Source organism: Durio zibethinus, chromosome 15, assembly GCF_047325235.1.
Source record: "Durio zibethinus cultivar Kanyao isolate XHJ-2024 chromosome 15, ASM4732523v1, whole genome shotgun sequence".
NCBI lineage: Eukaryota > Viridiplantae > Streptophyta > Magnoliopsida > Malvales > Malvaceae > Durio > Durio zibethinus.
The window spans coordinates 7,018,992-7,038,525 of NC_143176.1; the positions used below are offsets into that span (position 1 = coordinate 7,018,992).

At 28.3% G+C, this 19,534-nt stretch overlaps 1 protein-coding gene across 2 annotated transcripts; it reads left to right on the forward strand.

The window, feature by feature from the left end:
• Positions 1 to 6,343: 6,343 nt before the first annotated feature.
• LOC149514626 (uncharacterized) lies at positions 6,344 to 19,071 on the forward strand. Of its 2 annotated transcripts, none has more exons than XM_089744517.1 (8): positions 6,344 to 7,094; positions 7,184 to 7,280; positions 8,635 to 8,784; positions 8,883 to 12,000; positions 12,885 to 13,394; positions 14,275 to 14,793; positions 17,450 to 18,214; positions 18,613 to 19,071. In XM_089744517.1, the coding sequence occupies exons 4-8, from the start codon at positions 8,911 to 8,913 to the stop codon at positions 18,718 to 18,720; spliced, it is 4,992 nt and encodes a 1,663-aa protein (XP_089600643.1). In that variant the 5' UTR covers positions 6,344 to 7,094; positions 7,184 to 7,280; positions 8,635 to 8,784; positions 8,883 to 8,910; the 3' UTR covers positions 18,721 to 19,071. The 2 variants fall into 2 exon arrangements, with proteins under 2 accessions (XP_089600643.1, XP_089600642.1); XM_089744516.1 differs by having other exon boundaries at positions 7,184 to 7,275.
• The last annotated feature ends 463 nt before the right edge of the window (positions 19,072 to 19,534 follow it).

A 19,534-nucleotide genomic window follows, 5' to 3' on the forward strand; every position in this document is an offset into this window, starting at 1 on the left:
AAAATCTATCATTGTACACTAACCAATTGGGTTTACTTCTTCTTTGAGAGTGTGGTTGTTAACATTTTAGTCTGATTTTTTTTCTAATTTGAAATAACTCAATCTGCTCAATTGTTATCTTTTTAAAGTACTAAGTTTAAGTTGGGAATACAATAAATATATAGGGAGGTTGGATTGCTTTCATCTTCATTTTCCTTTTCCTAATAAGGATGTTGTTGGCATTTGGATTACTAAAAGTGGAGATGCAATTGATTGATTGGTTTATCTTAAGTTAGGCATAGATTTTCTTAATTTGAATGATGGTTTGTTTTTTTATTAGGTCTTTGAAATTACTTTCAATCTTCTACTTTTACTTTTCAATTTGGAGCAAAATGGAAGAATCAACCAGAAATTAATTACAATAAATAAACTTAAGTTTTCAATAATTCTTTTTAATTTTCATATGTTTCGTTTTAGTTACTTCTATAAACTTAAAAATTCTTTTTAGTTTAATTGCACAATAAAAAAAAAGTAAATAAATTATTTACGTGGATGAATAGTGTGTTGCCATGGGGGCATTCACATGAAAATTTTAATAAAATTATTCAAGATTTTAATTTAATATTTGGCATACAAATGGACTGATTCTAATGATGAGATGCCAGATAGACAAGCCGTGTTAATGATGTTTACTATTAGATTGATTAAATCAATATCTAATTTAAAATTTTAAGATGTAAATTGTATATTATTTTATTTAAATATTAATTTTTTATTGTTCTAAGTAACATCTGTGTAACTAACTCAATGCAAATATATAAGCTCCTAATCAAATCAAGCCATATGAAATTTTCTGCCTTAATATTAAGTATTAACCCACCTTAATTTTCAAACTTTTAACTCCTCCATCTTGAGTTATAACACATGTAATTTTGACCGATATAAAATAATTTATCATCGTATTTTAATGTTTACACATATCAAATATAAAATAAGATGATATTATTTAATCAATATATAAATTATTTAACCAATATATAAATTATCTCATTTTAATCCTTACACACACAAATATAAACTAAGATAATATTATTTAACTAATATATAAATTATCTCATTTTAATCCTTACACACATAAAATATAAAATAAAATGACATTATTTAGCTAATTCTATCTATAATATTATCTTATCATATCATAATCTTATATATCAAATACATTAAATCTTATAATTTAAATATTATACTAGGAAAAAATCAGTAAAATAAAACCATAGAACTGAGAAATGCTTCTTTATTCTTCTCTCTCTCTCTCTCTCTCTCTAAATGTATGGAATTAATTTTCGGATGAAATAACAATATATAGTCAATATTTCTAAACCCTAAATAGCAATCCCAAAGCTCAGTTTGTGGGTTTTAGACGGGAGAGAACAGTCTCAGTCTCAGTCTCAGCCGTCGGTAGACAGATAGAGACAAACAAAATAGCTTTGGATTTAGGGAAAAGAAAGAGAGGGCTTGCCCAACCAAAGACGATGTTTCAAATAGCACCAGAGGGCTCTCTAGTTTTCCTCTTTCTCTTGATTCTCACCCCTCACGCACCTAATCACCCTTCCAATTGGCTTTTGTTCTACGTGGCACTACTCTATTCGTTGCATTGCATCACTCTGTCGTTATGTCTCACTTTTATTCTTTTTATTGGTGGGCGACATCCTTACTGTGACGGTCATGGACATATAGGAGTGTTTCTGATAATTTTAAATACCGCGACATTGAAATAAGAGTAAATTTTATCCTTGGTTATTGAATTATGCTTTTATTTTTATTTGGATCACTTAATTTTAATTTGTATCAAAAAAATCATTAAAAATTATAAAATGTAACAAATATGGCAACTTTAACTATTTTTATCCAAATTACTAATTAAAAAAAATGATATGACTTCCACATTTTATGCCACATAAGTTTAAATTATTTTTTTTCATTTCGTTTCTTTCCTTCCCTTAAATGTCACTCTTTCTCCATTTAATTGTTCAGCCTCCATCTGCAGCCACCCAAAACTACCGTTCCACCACCTCGTAAATAGGCCTGAAGTTGACTTTTGAGCCCAGCAGAGTTATTGCTACCAGGCTAGAGACAGAAGCACCCCAGCAAAGCCCAAAAAAAAAAAAAAATCCCCTCCTTTGTTTGTCTCCAGTTGCTCTCCCTAAATAGAAAAAAGAATGTTTTAAATTGTGTCTTTGCTGGCTTTATTTCTTGGTTTTAACTTTATCAATGATGAAAAAGAAGAAAAGAAAGGTCCGCTTGTTTTAGCTACTCATAAAATATTACAACACTAATTCTGCTAGATTTTATTTCAAGACTAATGTCTAATTGTATACATTTGTTTATTGAATGCGGGTGATTTGGAAATGGGAAAATGGAATTATAGTTGTCTAAATGGTGGTAGAAGGCTGAACAGATGGTAGTAGATCTTATTTTCAGGTTAGATATAGGATAATTTAGAAAGTTTTAGGAGGAAATGAGCCAAGAAAAAGAATGAGGAGGCTGAAATTAGCAAATAATTAAATTCTGATGAAGATCAAATGCCGACAAGCGACGATTGATGGCAGAGAGAGCAACCATACAGCGTAAAAATTTGAGCTTTGAATGGTGGCTGGCCAGTGTTGAAATTCATAAAAAAAACTCATTTCTGTTATTAGAAGCTGAGTGTTCTATTAATCTCTTTTATTTGAAATTTTCAATCAGATAAGCAAATGTTCTTTTCTCAAATTTTAACCTTTTTGGATCATTTCATCGCAAGCTTGATTTTTTTTTTCTAAGAGTTTTAAGATTGATTTCTATTCTGCTTTTCTTTTAACTCAAAAAGAGAAATTTGATTTTAAATTTAATTCGAGTTTAATTAAATTTTAATTTTTAAATTTGAGTTTGACTCAAAATAAAAATTAAAATACTCAAACTCTTTAAATTAATCTTATATAATAAAAAAAATAAGTTTAATCTTTATATTTAATGTTAAACTGGATTATGTATTTATTTTCACTTAATTTGATATAAATATAAAAATAAAATAATAATTTTTAATTAAAAATATTAAAAATATAAAAATATGATTAAATTAATTAATTATTTAAATCAAATATTAAAATATTTAAACTCATTAAACTACTCAAACTCAAATAAATGATCATCGGATTATAAAATTTATTCGAATCAAATTAAAAAATCTCAAAAACACTATCTATCATTTACATTTAGATTTGATTGATATGTATAATGAAAAACATATGATAAAGGAATAATTAATTTTAAAGTTGATCGTTAGAATCAAATTATTCTATAATTTTTGTATACTTATAATCCAACAATCATCGTCTCGCTATAAAACTATTAGGTTTAACAAATTTATAACTTGTCAATACTTTATTCTCAAGTAATTAAGTAAAGTGATTTACCCTTGTAGCACCTTGTAGTAATTTAATATGTGTTAAGTGCATTACTTACCTTTTATTATATGCTGTTTTCCTTTTATTATTTGTTTTTTTTTTCTTTTGCAATGATGCATATAGATAAAAAAAAAAAACACATAGTATATTAAAGAAAAAAATAATATATAAGATTAATAATAAATAAATGTTTACAATGAAATTTTAATTCAAATACTATAATTAATTATAAAAATTTAATATTCATGAGTAACTACATAGCGATGCTATAATCATCAGCAACAAATAGGCCTATAATTAATGTAAAAAAAATCAACAAATTAAAAGTCTATCATGAATATCTTTAGATTAGTATTGTTTCCATTAATTTGTAGACCGTAGATATAAAATCTCCATTTTTTTATTATTGTTTGTCTTGACCATGATTGGATATCATACTTTATTTTCTTCTTTTACAATTTATTACTAAAGTTAATTAAGGTAAAGATGGTGGGTAAATTTTTTTTTTTTTTTACATAAAAAACATTAATCAAGTATCAAGAAATTTAATCATATAATGTGGACAAATAATGAAATTTGCCAATGTAGCCATCATAAAAGGTTTAATGAATAGCCAAACTTGCCTTAGATAAAAGCTTCTCAATTTTAATGGTTTTATTATTGTGTGTTTGTTTCATAATAACTTAATTATATAACTTTCAAGCCTAATTATATTTTCATTGTATTTTTAAGCTGTTTGTATCTCATGTCTTTTTAAAATGTCTAAATTTTTCAACTGAAATACATTAGTTTAATTTTCTTTTTTGGTCTTAAATCTTTTGGCCATAAAACCTAAAAAAAAAAAAAAAAAGGCAAAAACCCCTTTTTGCTATCAGAAGCAGAGTGTTCTATAAATCTCTTTTGCTTGAATTTTCCGGGCAGTCTTTTCAATTTTCAAGTCTTTTGATCATTTCAGTGCTAGCTTGATTTTTTTTTTTTCAATGAGTTTTAAGGTTGATTTCTGTTTTTTTTTTTTTTTTTTCTTTCAATTCAAAAAGAGAAGTGTATTCTTGCATTCAATTCAAGTTTGATCAAAATTTAATTTTTAAGCTTAAATTTAACTTAAAATAAAAATTAAAATATTTAAATTTTTTCGATTAAAATTATTTAATAAAAAATAAATTTAATTTTTATATTTAATTTTAAATTTGTTTATATGTTTAAATTTAAACTCGAATTGATATATATATAAAATAAAATAATAATTTTTAATTAAAATATTAAAATATTAAAATTTAAAAACTAAATTAGATTTATAAATTATTTGAGTTAAGTATTAAAATATTTAAACTCGTTAAATTACTCAAACTTAAATCGATAATAATCGAATTGAATTTAAATTTTATCCAAATTAAATTAAAAAATATTGTAAAAATTAATTTATCATTTATATCATTAGATTTGACATGTATTTGTAATGAAAGAGACATGAAAATGAAGTAATAAATTTTAAAGCTTATTGTTAGAATCGGATTATTCTATGGCTTTTTGATTACTTTTAATCCAACAATTATCACCTTAGTGTAAATGATTTAGTAAGTGTACAAGTTGTCAATGCTTAATTCTGCAAGTAATTAAGCAAAGCATTTTATCTTTATAGCTCATTGTAAGAATTGAATACTTATTAAGTTCATTACTTATTTTTTATTATTTATTTATTTTTTCTTTTGGATAGATACAGATAAAAAAAATATAGTTTGTTAAAAAGAAAAATAGTATATAAGATTAATAACAAATAAATGTTTATAATGAAATTTTATTTAAAATATTATAATTAATTAAAAATTTTGATATCCATGACTCATATGCTACAAGCAAGCCTGTAATTAATGTAGGAAATAATCAACAAATTAAAAATTTGTCATCAATATCTTTATTTTAGTATTATTTCAATTAATTTGTTGACTAGTAGGTGCGAGAGCACCATCTTTTATTGCTTGTTTTGACCGTTTGTTGAATATCATATTTTATTTTATTTTTTATACTTTATTATTAAAATTAATCGAGATGAGCATAATAGATGAAGTATCTTTTTTTGCATAAAAAACATTAATCAAATACTAGAAAATTTGATCATATAATGTAATTATTTTGGACAAAATAATGAAATTTACGGACGTATAGCCTTCATAAAAGGCTTAATGAATAGCTGCCTTAGATAAAAGCTTCCCCATTTTAATGGTATTATTATTGTTTCCTAATAACTTAATATATAATTTTAAAGTGTATGAAAAACATGATTATATTTTATTGTATTATTGTTTATTTGTATCATATACCTTTTTAATATGTCTCAATTCTTCACTCAAATTATATTACTAATTTAATTTCTTTTTTGGGTATTAATTTAATTTTTTTATGTAGTGAATCATGAAAATTAATTTAATTATTAATTAGTGAATACGGCGAGATATTTTCAGGCCCAGCTCTTTTTCAGTTTTAATAGTTTTTTTATCACGAATTAGGAATAATATGATTTATTAATGAAAAATTCTTTTGAATTAGGTGTGAATTTCGTTTATTGGAGATAAAAAAGATGAAACAATAGTTCTATAAATAAGGACGAACTACCAAAAGTGTTTTAATAAAAAAAAATTTATTATTTGATATTATAATAAAAAATTAATTAGAAAGAAATATTTGTATTTAAATTAATCAAAAAATTAAATTTATATGTATAATATTAATATCCAAAAATGTAATTATTTTATTTTATTTTTTGCATGTACATATTTTATAAAATAATTATACATATATTATAATTTTGAATAAAGATCATTGAACATTACGATTATAAAAATAAATTTTAATTTTATTTATTAATATATTATTTTTTCACTAATTATTTTTAATATAGTACGAATTAAGAAATATTTGTGTTACATTTCGGAAATTTCCCCCAATAAAAAGACTGATATTTGGGCTGTCTTCCATTACTTAGATAGGAAAGGAAGAATAAAACAAAGAAGATCCCGACAAATAAAGAAGTGATGGGTAATGACTTTCGTCGGTCACATTGCTTTTGTCGGAGACTATGGAATTTAATAATGAATAACAATATTAAAAGAAAAAGAGGAAGACTTTAAAGAAACTAAGTCTTCCTTGCTCTACATTTCATATGCTAATCTTGAAACAAATCCTTTGCCCATAAAACCTCCAAAAGAAAAAAAAAAAAAAAAAACAAAAACCCATTTCTGCTCTCGGAAGTTGAGTGTTCTGTTAATCTCTTTTGTTCGAATTTTCTGGGTAGATAAGTGAACGTTCTCTTTTCAATTTCCAAGCTTTTTGATCATTTAAGTGCCAGCTTGATTTCCTTTTTCTTTTGGCCAAGAGTTTTAAGGTTGATTTCTACTCTGTTGGCTTTTCCTTCAACTCAAAAAGAGAAAAAAAAAAAAAAAAAAACTTCAGTTGAATTTTGTTTGATTCTACGTTTCTTTCCTTGTAACTTCAAAAAAAAAAAAAAAGAGCTACTCTTCAATATTTTCTTTCTCTTTAGTTTCCACTTTGTTTGTCATTTTCATCTAAAAAAAAAAAAAAGAAAGAGGAAAAAAAATCCAATCTTCAAATTTCTTTGCTTGTTTTCAATGATCTGCCGTGAATAAATTCTCGCAGATTTAGAAGGCACCAAGTAAGGTAAATGCAACAACTTTTCCATTGCTTTCTCTTTGTACAAATGAAGTTTGTTTCTTACATATTTTTGATCTAATTTGCAATTTTTGCAGTGAAGCAGATCAGATCTGAAAAGGTTTGGATTTATTTCTCAAGCAAATTTTCCCTTGAAAGCTTCGGATCTATTTACTTCTATCTGGAAGTGGTAAGGTTAGAATATTCATTTAACTTAAAATTTATAAATATAAAATATGAGACTTAGATATAAAAGACCTATAAGAATTCAGAAACTTAAATATAAAAACAGAGAAATAATAGATAAAATAGAATATAATAAGTATAATAATTTTAGAAGAATAAAGTATTATCTAGAAATCGTTAATTTCATATTGGAAATAGTCTGTAGAAATACAACAGAAATAAGAGATATAAATGTTGAACTATCCAACCAGGAAGCATAGTACTAGCCTAGACCTTAGGCCCCCTCTCCGCAGAATGGTATCAGAGCCAGAGATCATAAATTAAAACATGAAAGAACAAAGTAATGTCACACATAGAGATATATATAAAATAAGATATATAGATAATAAAAAAGAAATAATCTGTTTAATAGTGATAATAATAATTACTCTAATAATTTTATATATAATAATAGCTTTAATAAAATTCCCACAATTAGTAGGACTATAAATGGAAGAAACTATATATGCTATTTATACAGCAGTAACTTAGCAATATTAGCAGTTTTATGGGCAGAAATACCAGTTTTTACGATAATTTTATTAGCAATATTAAGTATAGCCATAGGATATATAAATGAGTAATATAAACTTAACAGATTCCTTAGAAACAATAGAAGATATACATAGATTTAAAAATAAGTTAGATAAATTTTTAGAAGACTTAAAAATACAAAAAATAATTAATTTAGAATTAAAGGTAGAAGATATTGACACAGATAATCATATAATTTTAATAGAAATGATGTTAATAACACTGAGTACTTTAAATAAATAATAAAATGGAAATTTATGAAGATATTAAGAAAAAAGAATATGGAATAAAAAGATTAGATTATTTAGACCTAATAATACCAATTTATCCTCAAACTATAGATAAAAAATATAAAATAATGCAAATACAAAGACAATTAGATAAAGTTTTACACTAATGAATCCTCCAAGATCACCTAGAATGGTAGAACAAGTCAGGACCTTTAGTTATAACCTAGCATGTTTTTTAGAAGCCAGTAGATCAAATATCTCGGAGTAACGACATTCAACATTTAACCCTAAATGGTTTTATTATCAAAGAAACAAATCTTTGTAATGTTGGTGTCTAAATCATTACTTTTCATATTTCGGTGTTCAAAATAAAAAATCAACTAAAATTGGTTGACCAAACCTGTAATTAATCATTTTTAAAATCGTTGCTTAATTGTTGTAGTATGATATGAATTTTTGGTTTTCTATCATATCAACAGCAATTTTTTTATTTCAAGTTTTCTGAGTAATATTTCCTCATAAGTTATTTAAAAATATTGTTTTTTATCTCGTGTTTTCAGCTTGGTAGAGCGCTGAAGAAAGGCATTTGGTTCTCATACTTCGAATTGTCTTCATCTTGCCTTGTTATGTACTTAAAAAAGTGTTACTTGGCACAAAACTAAAGAAAAAGCAGTTGGTTTTCACACTTTGGACTAACTTCACCTTGCTTGGTATGTTTAGAGAGTTCACCTTCTTCATTATTCTTTAATTTTCTTTTTAATATCATCACCATAACTTATCTCATAGCCAATATTTTTATGCTTGGCAGAAGTTTGTTCAACTTGAGCTTGTCAAGAATGGCTTGTGGGTTTTGCGAGTCTGCTCTTTCTAACTGCATGGGAACACTGCTCGTGGATTGGGTGGTGAAGCCAGTAGGACATCAACTTAATTACATTCGGCGTTTTCATGACAATGCTGAAAAGCTCAAGGAAAAAAAAGAAGAACTAAAAATGGCACGAGCTCGGCTGCAACATGAGATTGAGGACGCTAAAAGGCGACATCAAGGAATTGAAGATGATGTCACAACTTTGCTATCAAAGGCGGACAAAATCCTATCAGATATGGAAACTCTGGAAAATGAAATGCAGCAAAACAAGCGATGTTTCAACTTGTGTCCTAATTGGAGTTGGCAGTATCAATTAAGTAAGAAAGCAACGAAGAACACTCCTGTTTCTTGTGAACTTCTAAAGGAGATTCGTCAATTTTGTCAACCTGGACGAGTGGGCTACCGTTCTACTAGTACAATTACAACCATAGAATTCCTTTCATCTAAGGATTTTATGGTTTCTAAATCTTCAAATATTGCTTTAGATCATATCATTCAGGCTTTAAAGGATGACCGGGTCAGCATGATTGGATTGTGGGGAATGGCAGGGGTGGGCAAGACATCCCTAGTGTGTGAAGTTGGAACTTATGCCAAAAAAAAAAATCTGTTTGACAAAGTTGTGATTACTACTGTGTCTCAAAAGCCAAACTTTGACAAAATTCAAGATGAAATTGCAAAAGACTTGGATTTCTCTATGAAGAATGAACAAGGAAGAATATCAAGACAAGAATTCTGGTCGAAACTGAAGGAGGTGATGAAGGTGAAAAGGATTCTAATAATCCTTGATGATGTTTGGGCAAAAATTGACTTAAAGGAGGGGATCGGAATTCCAATTGGTGAGGATCGCAAAGGCTGCAAAATTCTTTTAACAACACGCCGTCAACAAGTATGTGATGCTATGGAATGTCAAAGGAGAATACAACTTGGTTTTTTAGATGACCAAGAAGCTTGGGATTTATTTGCCACCAAAGCAGGTCTAATCGACTCTTCTGATGATGCTATTAAAAATGTGGCAACTAAAATTGTCCAAAAATGTAAAGGTTTGCCCATAGCTATAGCTACATTGGCAAATGCTCTGAAAGGTAAAAATCATCATAGGTGGAAAGCAGCACATCGGAGACTCAAAAACTGTAGATTGGGTGACATCGAAGACATTGATCAACAAAATGCTTACGTATGTCTTGAGGTAAGTTTTGATTATCTGAAGGATACGGAGATCAAGATGTGTTTCTTGTTGTGTTCCTTATTTCCTGAAGATTACAAGATTTATGTAGAAGACTTGGTGAGATATGCATGGGGACTAGAGTTGTATAAAGGTGTGGACTCAATTGAAGCAGTGAGAAGCGAAGTGCTTGCAGCGATGGACATCCTCAAGGATTCTTGTTTGTTGTTAAATTGTGGAGAATGGCATGTTAGAATGCATGACCTGGTTCGTGACGTTGCTTTGTGGATAGCATCAAACAGAAAGGAGTTCTCTTTTATGATAAAATCTGACGTTGTTGACATGTGGCCAAAGAAAGAAAGTTTTGAGTCTTACGAAGCAGTCTCCTTCAATACTAGTCGAATTGTTGAACTTCCTAAAGGACTGGTGTGCCCAAATCTCAAAATTCTTTTACTTGGTGGAGATAGGAAGATGACAACTTCAAGTGAATTCTTTGAAGGAATGACAGCATTAAAAGTTTGCGCTTTGAATTCTAGATTGATATCTCCGGATGCATTTCAGTTTCAAACAAACCTTACAACTCTACATTTGGAAAGTTGCGAACTCTCGGACATCTCAGTGCTTGGGAAGTTGAAGAAACTTGAAGTTCTTTCATTTAGTGGCTCTGATATCAAAGAATTGCCAGAAGAAATAGGTGATTTGGATAATCTTAAATTGTTGGATTTATCATATTGTGTACAACTACAGAGAATCCCTTCTCAGTTAATACCTAGATTGTCCAAATTAGAAGAACTATACTTGCATGGTTGTCAATTATTAAAATGGGCCACTGAGAACACTGTTCGACAAGAAAGAGTTGCCAGTTTATCAGAGTTGAATTCCCTCTCAAACTTGATTGTATTATCTTTAGAGGTTTCTTCTGAAGATATTCCAAGAGACTTTGTGTTCTGTAAATTACAAAGGTTTTATGTGTGCGTTGGCTTTGACTTTGACTTTTTTGATATTTTTGGCATTTCTGATATTTCTCAAAAGAAGATGGACTTGGAGATCTGCCCATTGTCGAGATCTTTAAAAATTCAGGGTTCTGTAATGGAGTCACGCAAGCTGTTAATTGAGGATATAGAATCTTTAAAAATTGAGGGGTCTGCAATGGAGGCATGCAAGCAGTTATTTGAGGATATAGAATCTCTTAATCTGAATAATGTGGTGGGTTGCCAAAATCTTGCTCCAAGCTTGCAGTCGGGCCAAGTGGTATTCAGTAAGCTGACTTCTCTGGTTCTTGTGAGTTGCAAGCATATGAAATGTCTTATTGATATTACAAAGCAGCAGGAGCTAACCAATGCATTCTCTAATTTGTTAGAATTATCTTTAACAAATATGCGTGGTTTGGAAGAGCTGTGCAGTGGTCATCAACAAGGACCCAGTCATCATGTAAGCTTACAAAGTTTGAAGGTTGTAAGAATAGACAACTGCAATAAATTGAGATATCTCTTCCCAACGTCTGTTGCTAAAAGTCTTGGGCAACTGGAAACGCTGAACATATCCGACTGCTTGGAATTGGAAGAAATAATTCCCAAAACGGAAGTGACAAACATCAATCTCCAAAGTCTAAGGGAAGTACATGTAAGTGGCTGCAGAAAGTTGACATCTCTTTCCTCATTGTCGCATGGTCAAAGTTTGGAGAATTTGACTACACTTAAGATTATTAATTGCTCTCGATTGGAATATACTTTTCCAATCTCAATGGCTGAAGGTCTTCCGCAGCTGAATAAGGTTACAGTGCAAAGATTGGCTGAATTTAAAGGAAGGGATGGAAATGATATTGTACTCATGCTGCCATCTTTACAAGCGTTGGAAATAAGAGAGTGTCCACAATTTATCATTTCGACTAAAATACAGGTAAGCCTATTTATTTGTATTTTTTTCTTTTACTTTTGCAACTATGCTTGGTTGGACGGAGTGGAAAAGAGTGGAAGAATTGAGAGTGGAAAGAAAAAAAAATCGATCAAAATTTAATCCTTTTAAATTTGGAGAAAAACATTCTTTTATACTTAATAAAACCTTTTTTAAAATAATTTTTCTTCTAATCCTTTTTCTTTTTTCTTTTTTTGTTTTATCTTTGGTACCAAACAATAAAAAAGAAAATTAATTTTCTTTTCTATCATTTATTTTTGCTTTCCTTACCCTTTTTTCCTCTCTTTAATTTTCTGCCAACCATTAAACATAATGTTAATGTTGTCGACAGAATTTTTTTTCTTGATAAACTAGTGTTCGAAAAGTTCAAGTCTAAGAGATATAATATTTAAAAGATAGACTTTGCGTCACTTTGTGTAAAACTAACGTAAATCTACTTCTTCACTACTGAAACAATGATCATTTAAAGATCAGTTGTGAAATTTTAAGATAGCTTTTTTTATTTTACTTTTTTCTATAAGTTTTGTGCAATATTGTTTTACTTTCATCTGCGATATTATAAAACTCAATTTTTTTTTGTGTACGACTTTTTAAAATGTTTTAAGTTCATCTATTATTCCAATCATTGTTAAAAATTTAATAGAACACAACCTTTTAAAATATTTTAAATTAATCTATTATTCCAATCATTGTTAAAAATTTAATGGATGTGCATATGACATGAATTTTAACTTAAAAAGTCAAAGAACACCATCTTACCACATGCACGGTCACATGGACATACATACACATGATTTGAAGATGATATAGTTTGTCAAATTTTAATCACTGTTTATGGAATTTATGATGAGATAAAAGTGCTATTTCAGACTGCTGAATTGAGGAGCATACAACAAGGACCCAGTCATCATGTAAGCTTACAAAGTTTGAAGGTTGTAAGAATAGACCACTGCAATAAATTGAGATATCTCTTCCCAACGTCTGTTGCTAAAAGTCTTGGGCAACTGGAAACGCTGAACATATCCGACTGCTTGGAATTGGAAGAAATAATTCCCAAAACGGAAGTGACAAACATCAATCTCCAAAGTCTAAGGGAAGTACATGTAAGTGGCTGCAGTAAGTTGACATCTCTTTCCTCATTGTCGCATGGTCAAAGTTTGGAGAATTTGACTACACTTAAGATTATTAATTGCTCTCGATTGGAATATACTTTTCCAATCTCAATGGCTGAAGGTCTTCCGCAGCTGAATAAGGTTATAGTGCAAAGATTGGCTGAATTTAAAGGAAGGGATGGAAATGATATTGTACTCATGCTGCCATCTTTACAAGCGTTGGAAATAAGAGAGTGTCCACAATTTATCATTTCGACTGAAATACAGGTAAGCCTATTTATTTGTATTTTTTTCTTTTACTTTTGCAACTATGCTTGGTTGGACGGAGTGGAAAAGAGTGGAAGAATAGACAGTGGAAAGAAAAAAAATCGATCAAAATTTAATCCTATTAAATTGGGAGAAAAACATTCTTTTATACTTAATAAAACCTTTTTTTAAATAATTTTTCTTCTAATCCTTTTTCTTTTTTCTTTTTGTTTATCTTTGGTAACAAACAATAAAAAAGAAAATTAATCTTCTTTTCTATCATTTGTTTTTGCTTTCCTCACCCTTTTTCCCTTCCTTTATTTTTCTTCCAACCATTAAACATAGTGTTAATGTTGTCAACATAATTTTTTTTTCTTGATAAATTGGTGTTCGAAAAGTTCTAGTCTAAGAGTTACAATATTTAAAAGATAGATTTTGTATTGCTTTGTATAAAACTAACGTAAACCTACTTCTTCACTACTTAAACAGTGATCATTTAAATATCAATTGGAGAATTTTAAAATAGCCTTTTTTATTTTACTTTTCTCTATAAGTTTTGTGCAATATTATTTTACTTTCATCTACAATATTATAAAACTCAGTTTTTTTTGTGCATGACTTTTTTAAATGTTTTAAGTTCATCTATTATTCCAATCATTGTTAAAAATTTAATAGAACACAACCTTTTAAAATATTTTAAATTCATCTATTATTCCAATCATTGTTAAAAATTTAATGGATGTGCATATGACATGAATTTTAACTTAAAAAGTCAAAGAACACCATCTTACCACATGCACAGTCACATGGACATACATACACATGATTTGAAGATGATATAGTTTGTCAAATTTTAATCACTGTTTATGGAATTTATGATGAGATAAAAGTGCTATTTCAGATTGCTGAATTGAGGAGCATACAACAAGGACCCAGTCATCATGTAAGCTTACAAAGTTTGAAGGTTGTAACAATAGTCAACTGCAATAAATTGAGATATCTCTTCCCAACGTCTGTTGCTAAAAGTCTTGGACAACTGGAAACACTAAACATAACCGACTGCTTGGAATTGAAAGAAATAATTCCCAAAACGGAAGTGGCAAACATAAATCTCCAAAGTCTAAGGGAAGTAAATGTACGTGGCTGCAACAACTTGACATCTCTTTCCTCATTGTCGCATGGTCAAATTTTGGAGAAATTGTCAACACTTGGGATTTGGGATTGCTCTCGATTGGAATATACTTTTCCAATCTCAATGGCTGAAGGTCTTCCGCAGTTGAATGAGGTTTCATTGGGAAGATTGCCTGAATTAAAAGGAAGGGATGGGAATGACATTGTACTCACGCTGCCATCTTTACAAGAGTTGTGTGTGGATGATTGTCCACAATTGACTCCTTTTATCATTTCGGCTAAAATACAGGTAATCCTATTTATTTGTGGTTTTACACTTTCAACTATACTTTGTAGGAGGAATATAAAGAATGGAAGAATAGATAAGAGAGCTGAAAGAAAAAAAAATGGGAACTTAATCCATTTAAATTGGGAGAGAAAATACCTTTTTTCTTAAATAAAACCTTTTTTATAATTTTTTATCTTTGGAAACAAACACTTAGAAAGTAAAATAATTTGACTACATAGTGTTAATGTCGTTGACTAAATTTATTTTCCTGATAAGTTGGTGACTAAAAAGTTTTCAAGTGCTACAATATTTAAAATATAGACTTTGTATTACTTTGGGTAAAATTAATGTGAATCTACTTCTCCCTACTTAAGTAGTGATAATTAAAATCTCAATTGTGGACTTTTAAGATAGCTGTCACTATTAAAATGCATCAGGCATCGATAAGCTTTGTGCAATATTATCTTACTTTAATCCACAATCTTATGAAACTCAATTTTTTCATTTACACTTTTTAAAATATTTTAAATTCATCTATTGCAACAATCATTATTAAAAAATTAACAGAACAAATCTTTTTTAATGTCACATGGATGTGCATATGACAAGAATTTCAACTTAAAAAGTTGAAAAAACTCCCACCTTTTCATCACATGCATGTTTACATGGTTATACATATACACACAATATTTTGAAATGACAAATTTAGTCAAATTTTAATGATTAATTGTTGAAATTGATGAATTTGAAATATTTTAAAAAACTTGTGAATGAAAATTTTGAATTTTAATTAAAACCATGAATGAAAATAAAATATTGTCCAAAAGTCATAGATGTATGGTGTAATTTACTTTAATTTTCATCGACATTTTCTTTGCTAGTTGTCTTTTTCTTTATATTTGAAGTAGGAATTGTCCATTCTAAATATGCTATTACTTTTTGTTTTCAATTTTTAGGAATTTACTATAATTAGTTTATTGAGTTGTTTATATCTATCTCATTTAGTTATTTTAATGTTTTAGGAGATTGAGTTTATAGGAAATATGTGGCTAGGAGATTTCATTTTAAGTTCAATTAATTATTGCATAAAATGCTAAATAGTCATTTCTTCTCATAAAAAAAGCCTTAAATAATTAATATCACAAATTGGTTATTTCTTCTCATAAAAACATAATGTTCGTACTATTTAGCATTATTTATCTACTTTTTTTAATATAAAATAATTAGTTTTGATTTTTGCAAGTATATAATTTTTTATGAAAATATTAATAAAAAAATTATAATTATATTTAAATGTTTCACTTAAAAAGTAAATAAATTATATATAAGAGAAATTTAACATAAAATTAAATTAAATTCATAACTAATAAGATTTAAATTTAAAACATCAAATTTCTGAAAAAAAAATTTTACCACTAAATCAATGTTTTATTATTTAAATCAATAAAAAATAATTTAATAAATAATTATTAAATTGCATTTGTACTAATGAAATGCATTGAAAAAATGCATTTCATATCTTAATAATGATTTTTTGTCTGATTAACCCATTTATCTTACTGCATTATTTTTCAAGTCACTCAAATGAAATATCTAAAAATATCTGCGAGATTTTCTAAGTATTCCCTATTGGATTCCGGTTTTCTAAGAATTCCCTATTGCTGGCATAACAGGGGCTACAGAACAATATTACTTTGGTTTTCTAAGGATTCCCTATCCCTGACATGCATATCAGGGAGTCTAGAAATAATAGCATGGTAGCACAGAAATTTGTTATTTCTTCCCATAAAAACACAAATAATTAATACCATAAACTAAAAAACCCTTAATATCACCATTTAGCACTATTGAGAGTAGTGTGAGCTTTATTTGGTCGAAACAAAAAAACCAAGCTGAACTAGGTGATTTGGCTCAGTTTAGTTTAACGCCAAAAACTTTTCAAACCAAACTGAATTAATAATTTAGTTTTGAGTTAAAACTTAAACCAAATAAAATAATTAATTAAAAGTAATAATATTTTTGTAAATATTTTAACGCATATAAGAAAATATATTTCTTTAATCATAATTCTTAGAACAAACTTTATTTCTTAGATATATTGAAAAGCCATATGTAGTATGTACTTTGTGTTTTTAAACGTTTCATATGTATTCATTTTTATTCATGATATAGAACTAATCTTTTCAAAACTGTTGTTTTATATTTTAATTAAATTATTTGTCTTTGACTTCAATTAATGAATTGAGAGTATTTCATTTATAATTATCTTTGTTACTAAATTATAGTTAACCAATCACAATTAAGAATTATGTAGCCACCATTTAAAATGTGGCTTCTAAACAATTTTTTGATGGGCCTTGCACAATACTAAATTATGATTAGTTAATTGTACTATAATAATTATAAGAGATATGGTTCTAAATTAAGGATTTTTTTAAATTTTAATTGATTAGAATAAAAAATTTAAGAAATTTATATTTTAAACTTAATTGACATTAGATTTCCTTATATTGGTCGTTTCATTTAATCATGATTTAAATGGACCTTTAAAGCAATATGTTTAATTTAATGAAAAGATTGTTAAAATCAAAATTTTAAATAAAATTTAAAAATAAAGAAAAAATAAGTTTTAGTTATTTTTACATTTTTTGAATTAATAGTTATGATATGATTACAGGTGTTATACTTGGAAGATATGAGAGAAAGGAAGCAATTGTGCAATATGATAGTTCCTGAATTGAGACAAAAATTACCAAACATGGAATATTTAACCATCAGTAATTTTGAAGAGTTATTTGATAGTGGATATAATCTTTCAAGTTTGAGGGAACTAGGATTGATAGATCTACCTGAATTGCGGGTGGCATGGAAAGATCCCATCGAAGTTGTCAACTTTCAAAACCTCACTGAATTGAATGTCTGTAGATGCGGAAGGTTAAGATATATCTTATCACCTACCATCGCTCGGAATTTGCCACAATTGAGCTTTTTATCGATAAATGGGTGTGAGAAATTGGAGCAAATTATTGAAAAGGATGGTCAAACTTCATCACAAGGTCATCATCTCCAACCTATATGCCTCCCTAGTCTGACTGATGTACGCATTTATTCATGTGAAAACTTGAAATGTCTCTTTCCGGTGAGTCTTGCTCATGGCCTTTCAAAACTAAAAATTCTACATGTTGACAACGTCTCCAACTTAGAACAAGTATTTGAACAATCAAGAGATGAGGCAAATGGTAGCGAGGAAAAAGAGATAGTGATACAGCTACCTCAATTGGGCACCTTACATCTTCAAACTGTACCAAACCTTGTGAGCTTCAGCCCTGCGGGTTATCATTTCGTATTCCCATCTTTGCAATCTTTATCTGTAAGAGGTTGTCCCAATATAACCACAAGCTTTAGTGTTGATTCAGAGCAATCTGGGCATGCCAAAACAGAGGTACGCTACGCACCCTAACTCTTAATATGAAAGTATCAAAAGCTGCCCTGCCTTTTGTATAGCTGAACTTGGGTAAACTTATGAACAGAGAGGTTCATTTGTTGTATATTTTTCATGTTTTTATTTCCTCTTTCAGCTTTGTTGATTATGCAATATTAATCTCGTCTGTTCAATGGACCTTGTTATGGATTTCAAATGAAATTTGTCATCCATGTGTTTGTTTTAATTTCTAATGAAATTGAAAATGTAATTGGCTGGCAATATTAATTCCCAGTTCTATGGGGTGGCAAACTTTCTTAGTGGGTTCATTCAATGGTCCTTGTTGCGTTATTGTTTCAATTTACTGAATTATACATGCTTCTTGTTCTTCACATGCCATGCTTTAATTTGTTTTGCAGGCAATCCGAACAATTGATGAAGATATAGAGGAAGAGTCTACTAGAGCTCAACAAACAACATGGCCAATTGGTAGTGATATAAGTCTATATGTGAATTTCAGGAGATGAAGAATGTGAGTTTCAGGAGATGCAAGTGAATGAAGCAGTTGTCAATTTGCTGCAGCATTTCACAAACCTTTCACCCAACTTAATAGACTTGCAGACAAATATTGCGATCTTATTAGAATGCAAATTTCTATGAGGGTACAAAGACTGCATTCCTGTTTATTTATGTCTTGTTGTTATCAGCTAAAAGTTTATAGTTTGTTGTCCTTTCCACTAGCAGACTTGAAAACAAGGATCTTTTAAAACATCAATGCGCACATTTTAATTATCTTTGTGTTTCTGTAAGGAAGTCACTTGAAAATTCATCAATTCTGAATTTCAGTTGAATAGAATTTCTTCCTCCCTCTAGACATTAGACAAATCACATATTATTTTGAGGCACAAGAATTGCTATAAGAATTCCATGCATCTTAATTTCATTCAATTAGATTGATTTTTTTTTTTTATCAAAACAGCTAGTCAAAACTAAGTTTCCCTAGTTGATGTTCTAGAGGTTGCTTTACTTAAAGAAGGGATCTTATTGAGTTAAATACTTACTATAATACAAATAAATAAAATTAACTAAGTTGATGGAAAATGTTAGACTGAACTGGTATGTATATACATGCTCAGCTTAGCAGTCTAAGTCATTTCTTGCAAAAGGAGAATTAATCTTGATATTAGAAGTCAAAACTTAAAATCTCATATACATTTTACTTTTTTTTGTGTAATTTTATCACTTTCTTATATTTTAATGTAATTTTAATCATTTATGGATTAAAATAGGATATTTCATCCAAAATTTATTTTTTTTGTTATATGTTGTTGACGTGAAAAA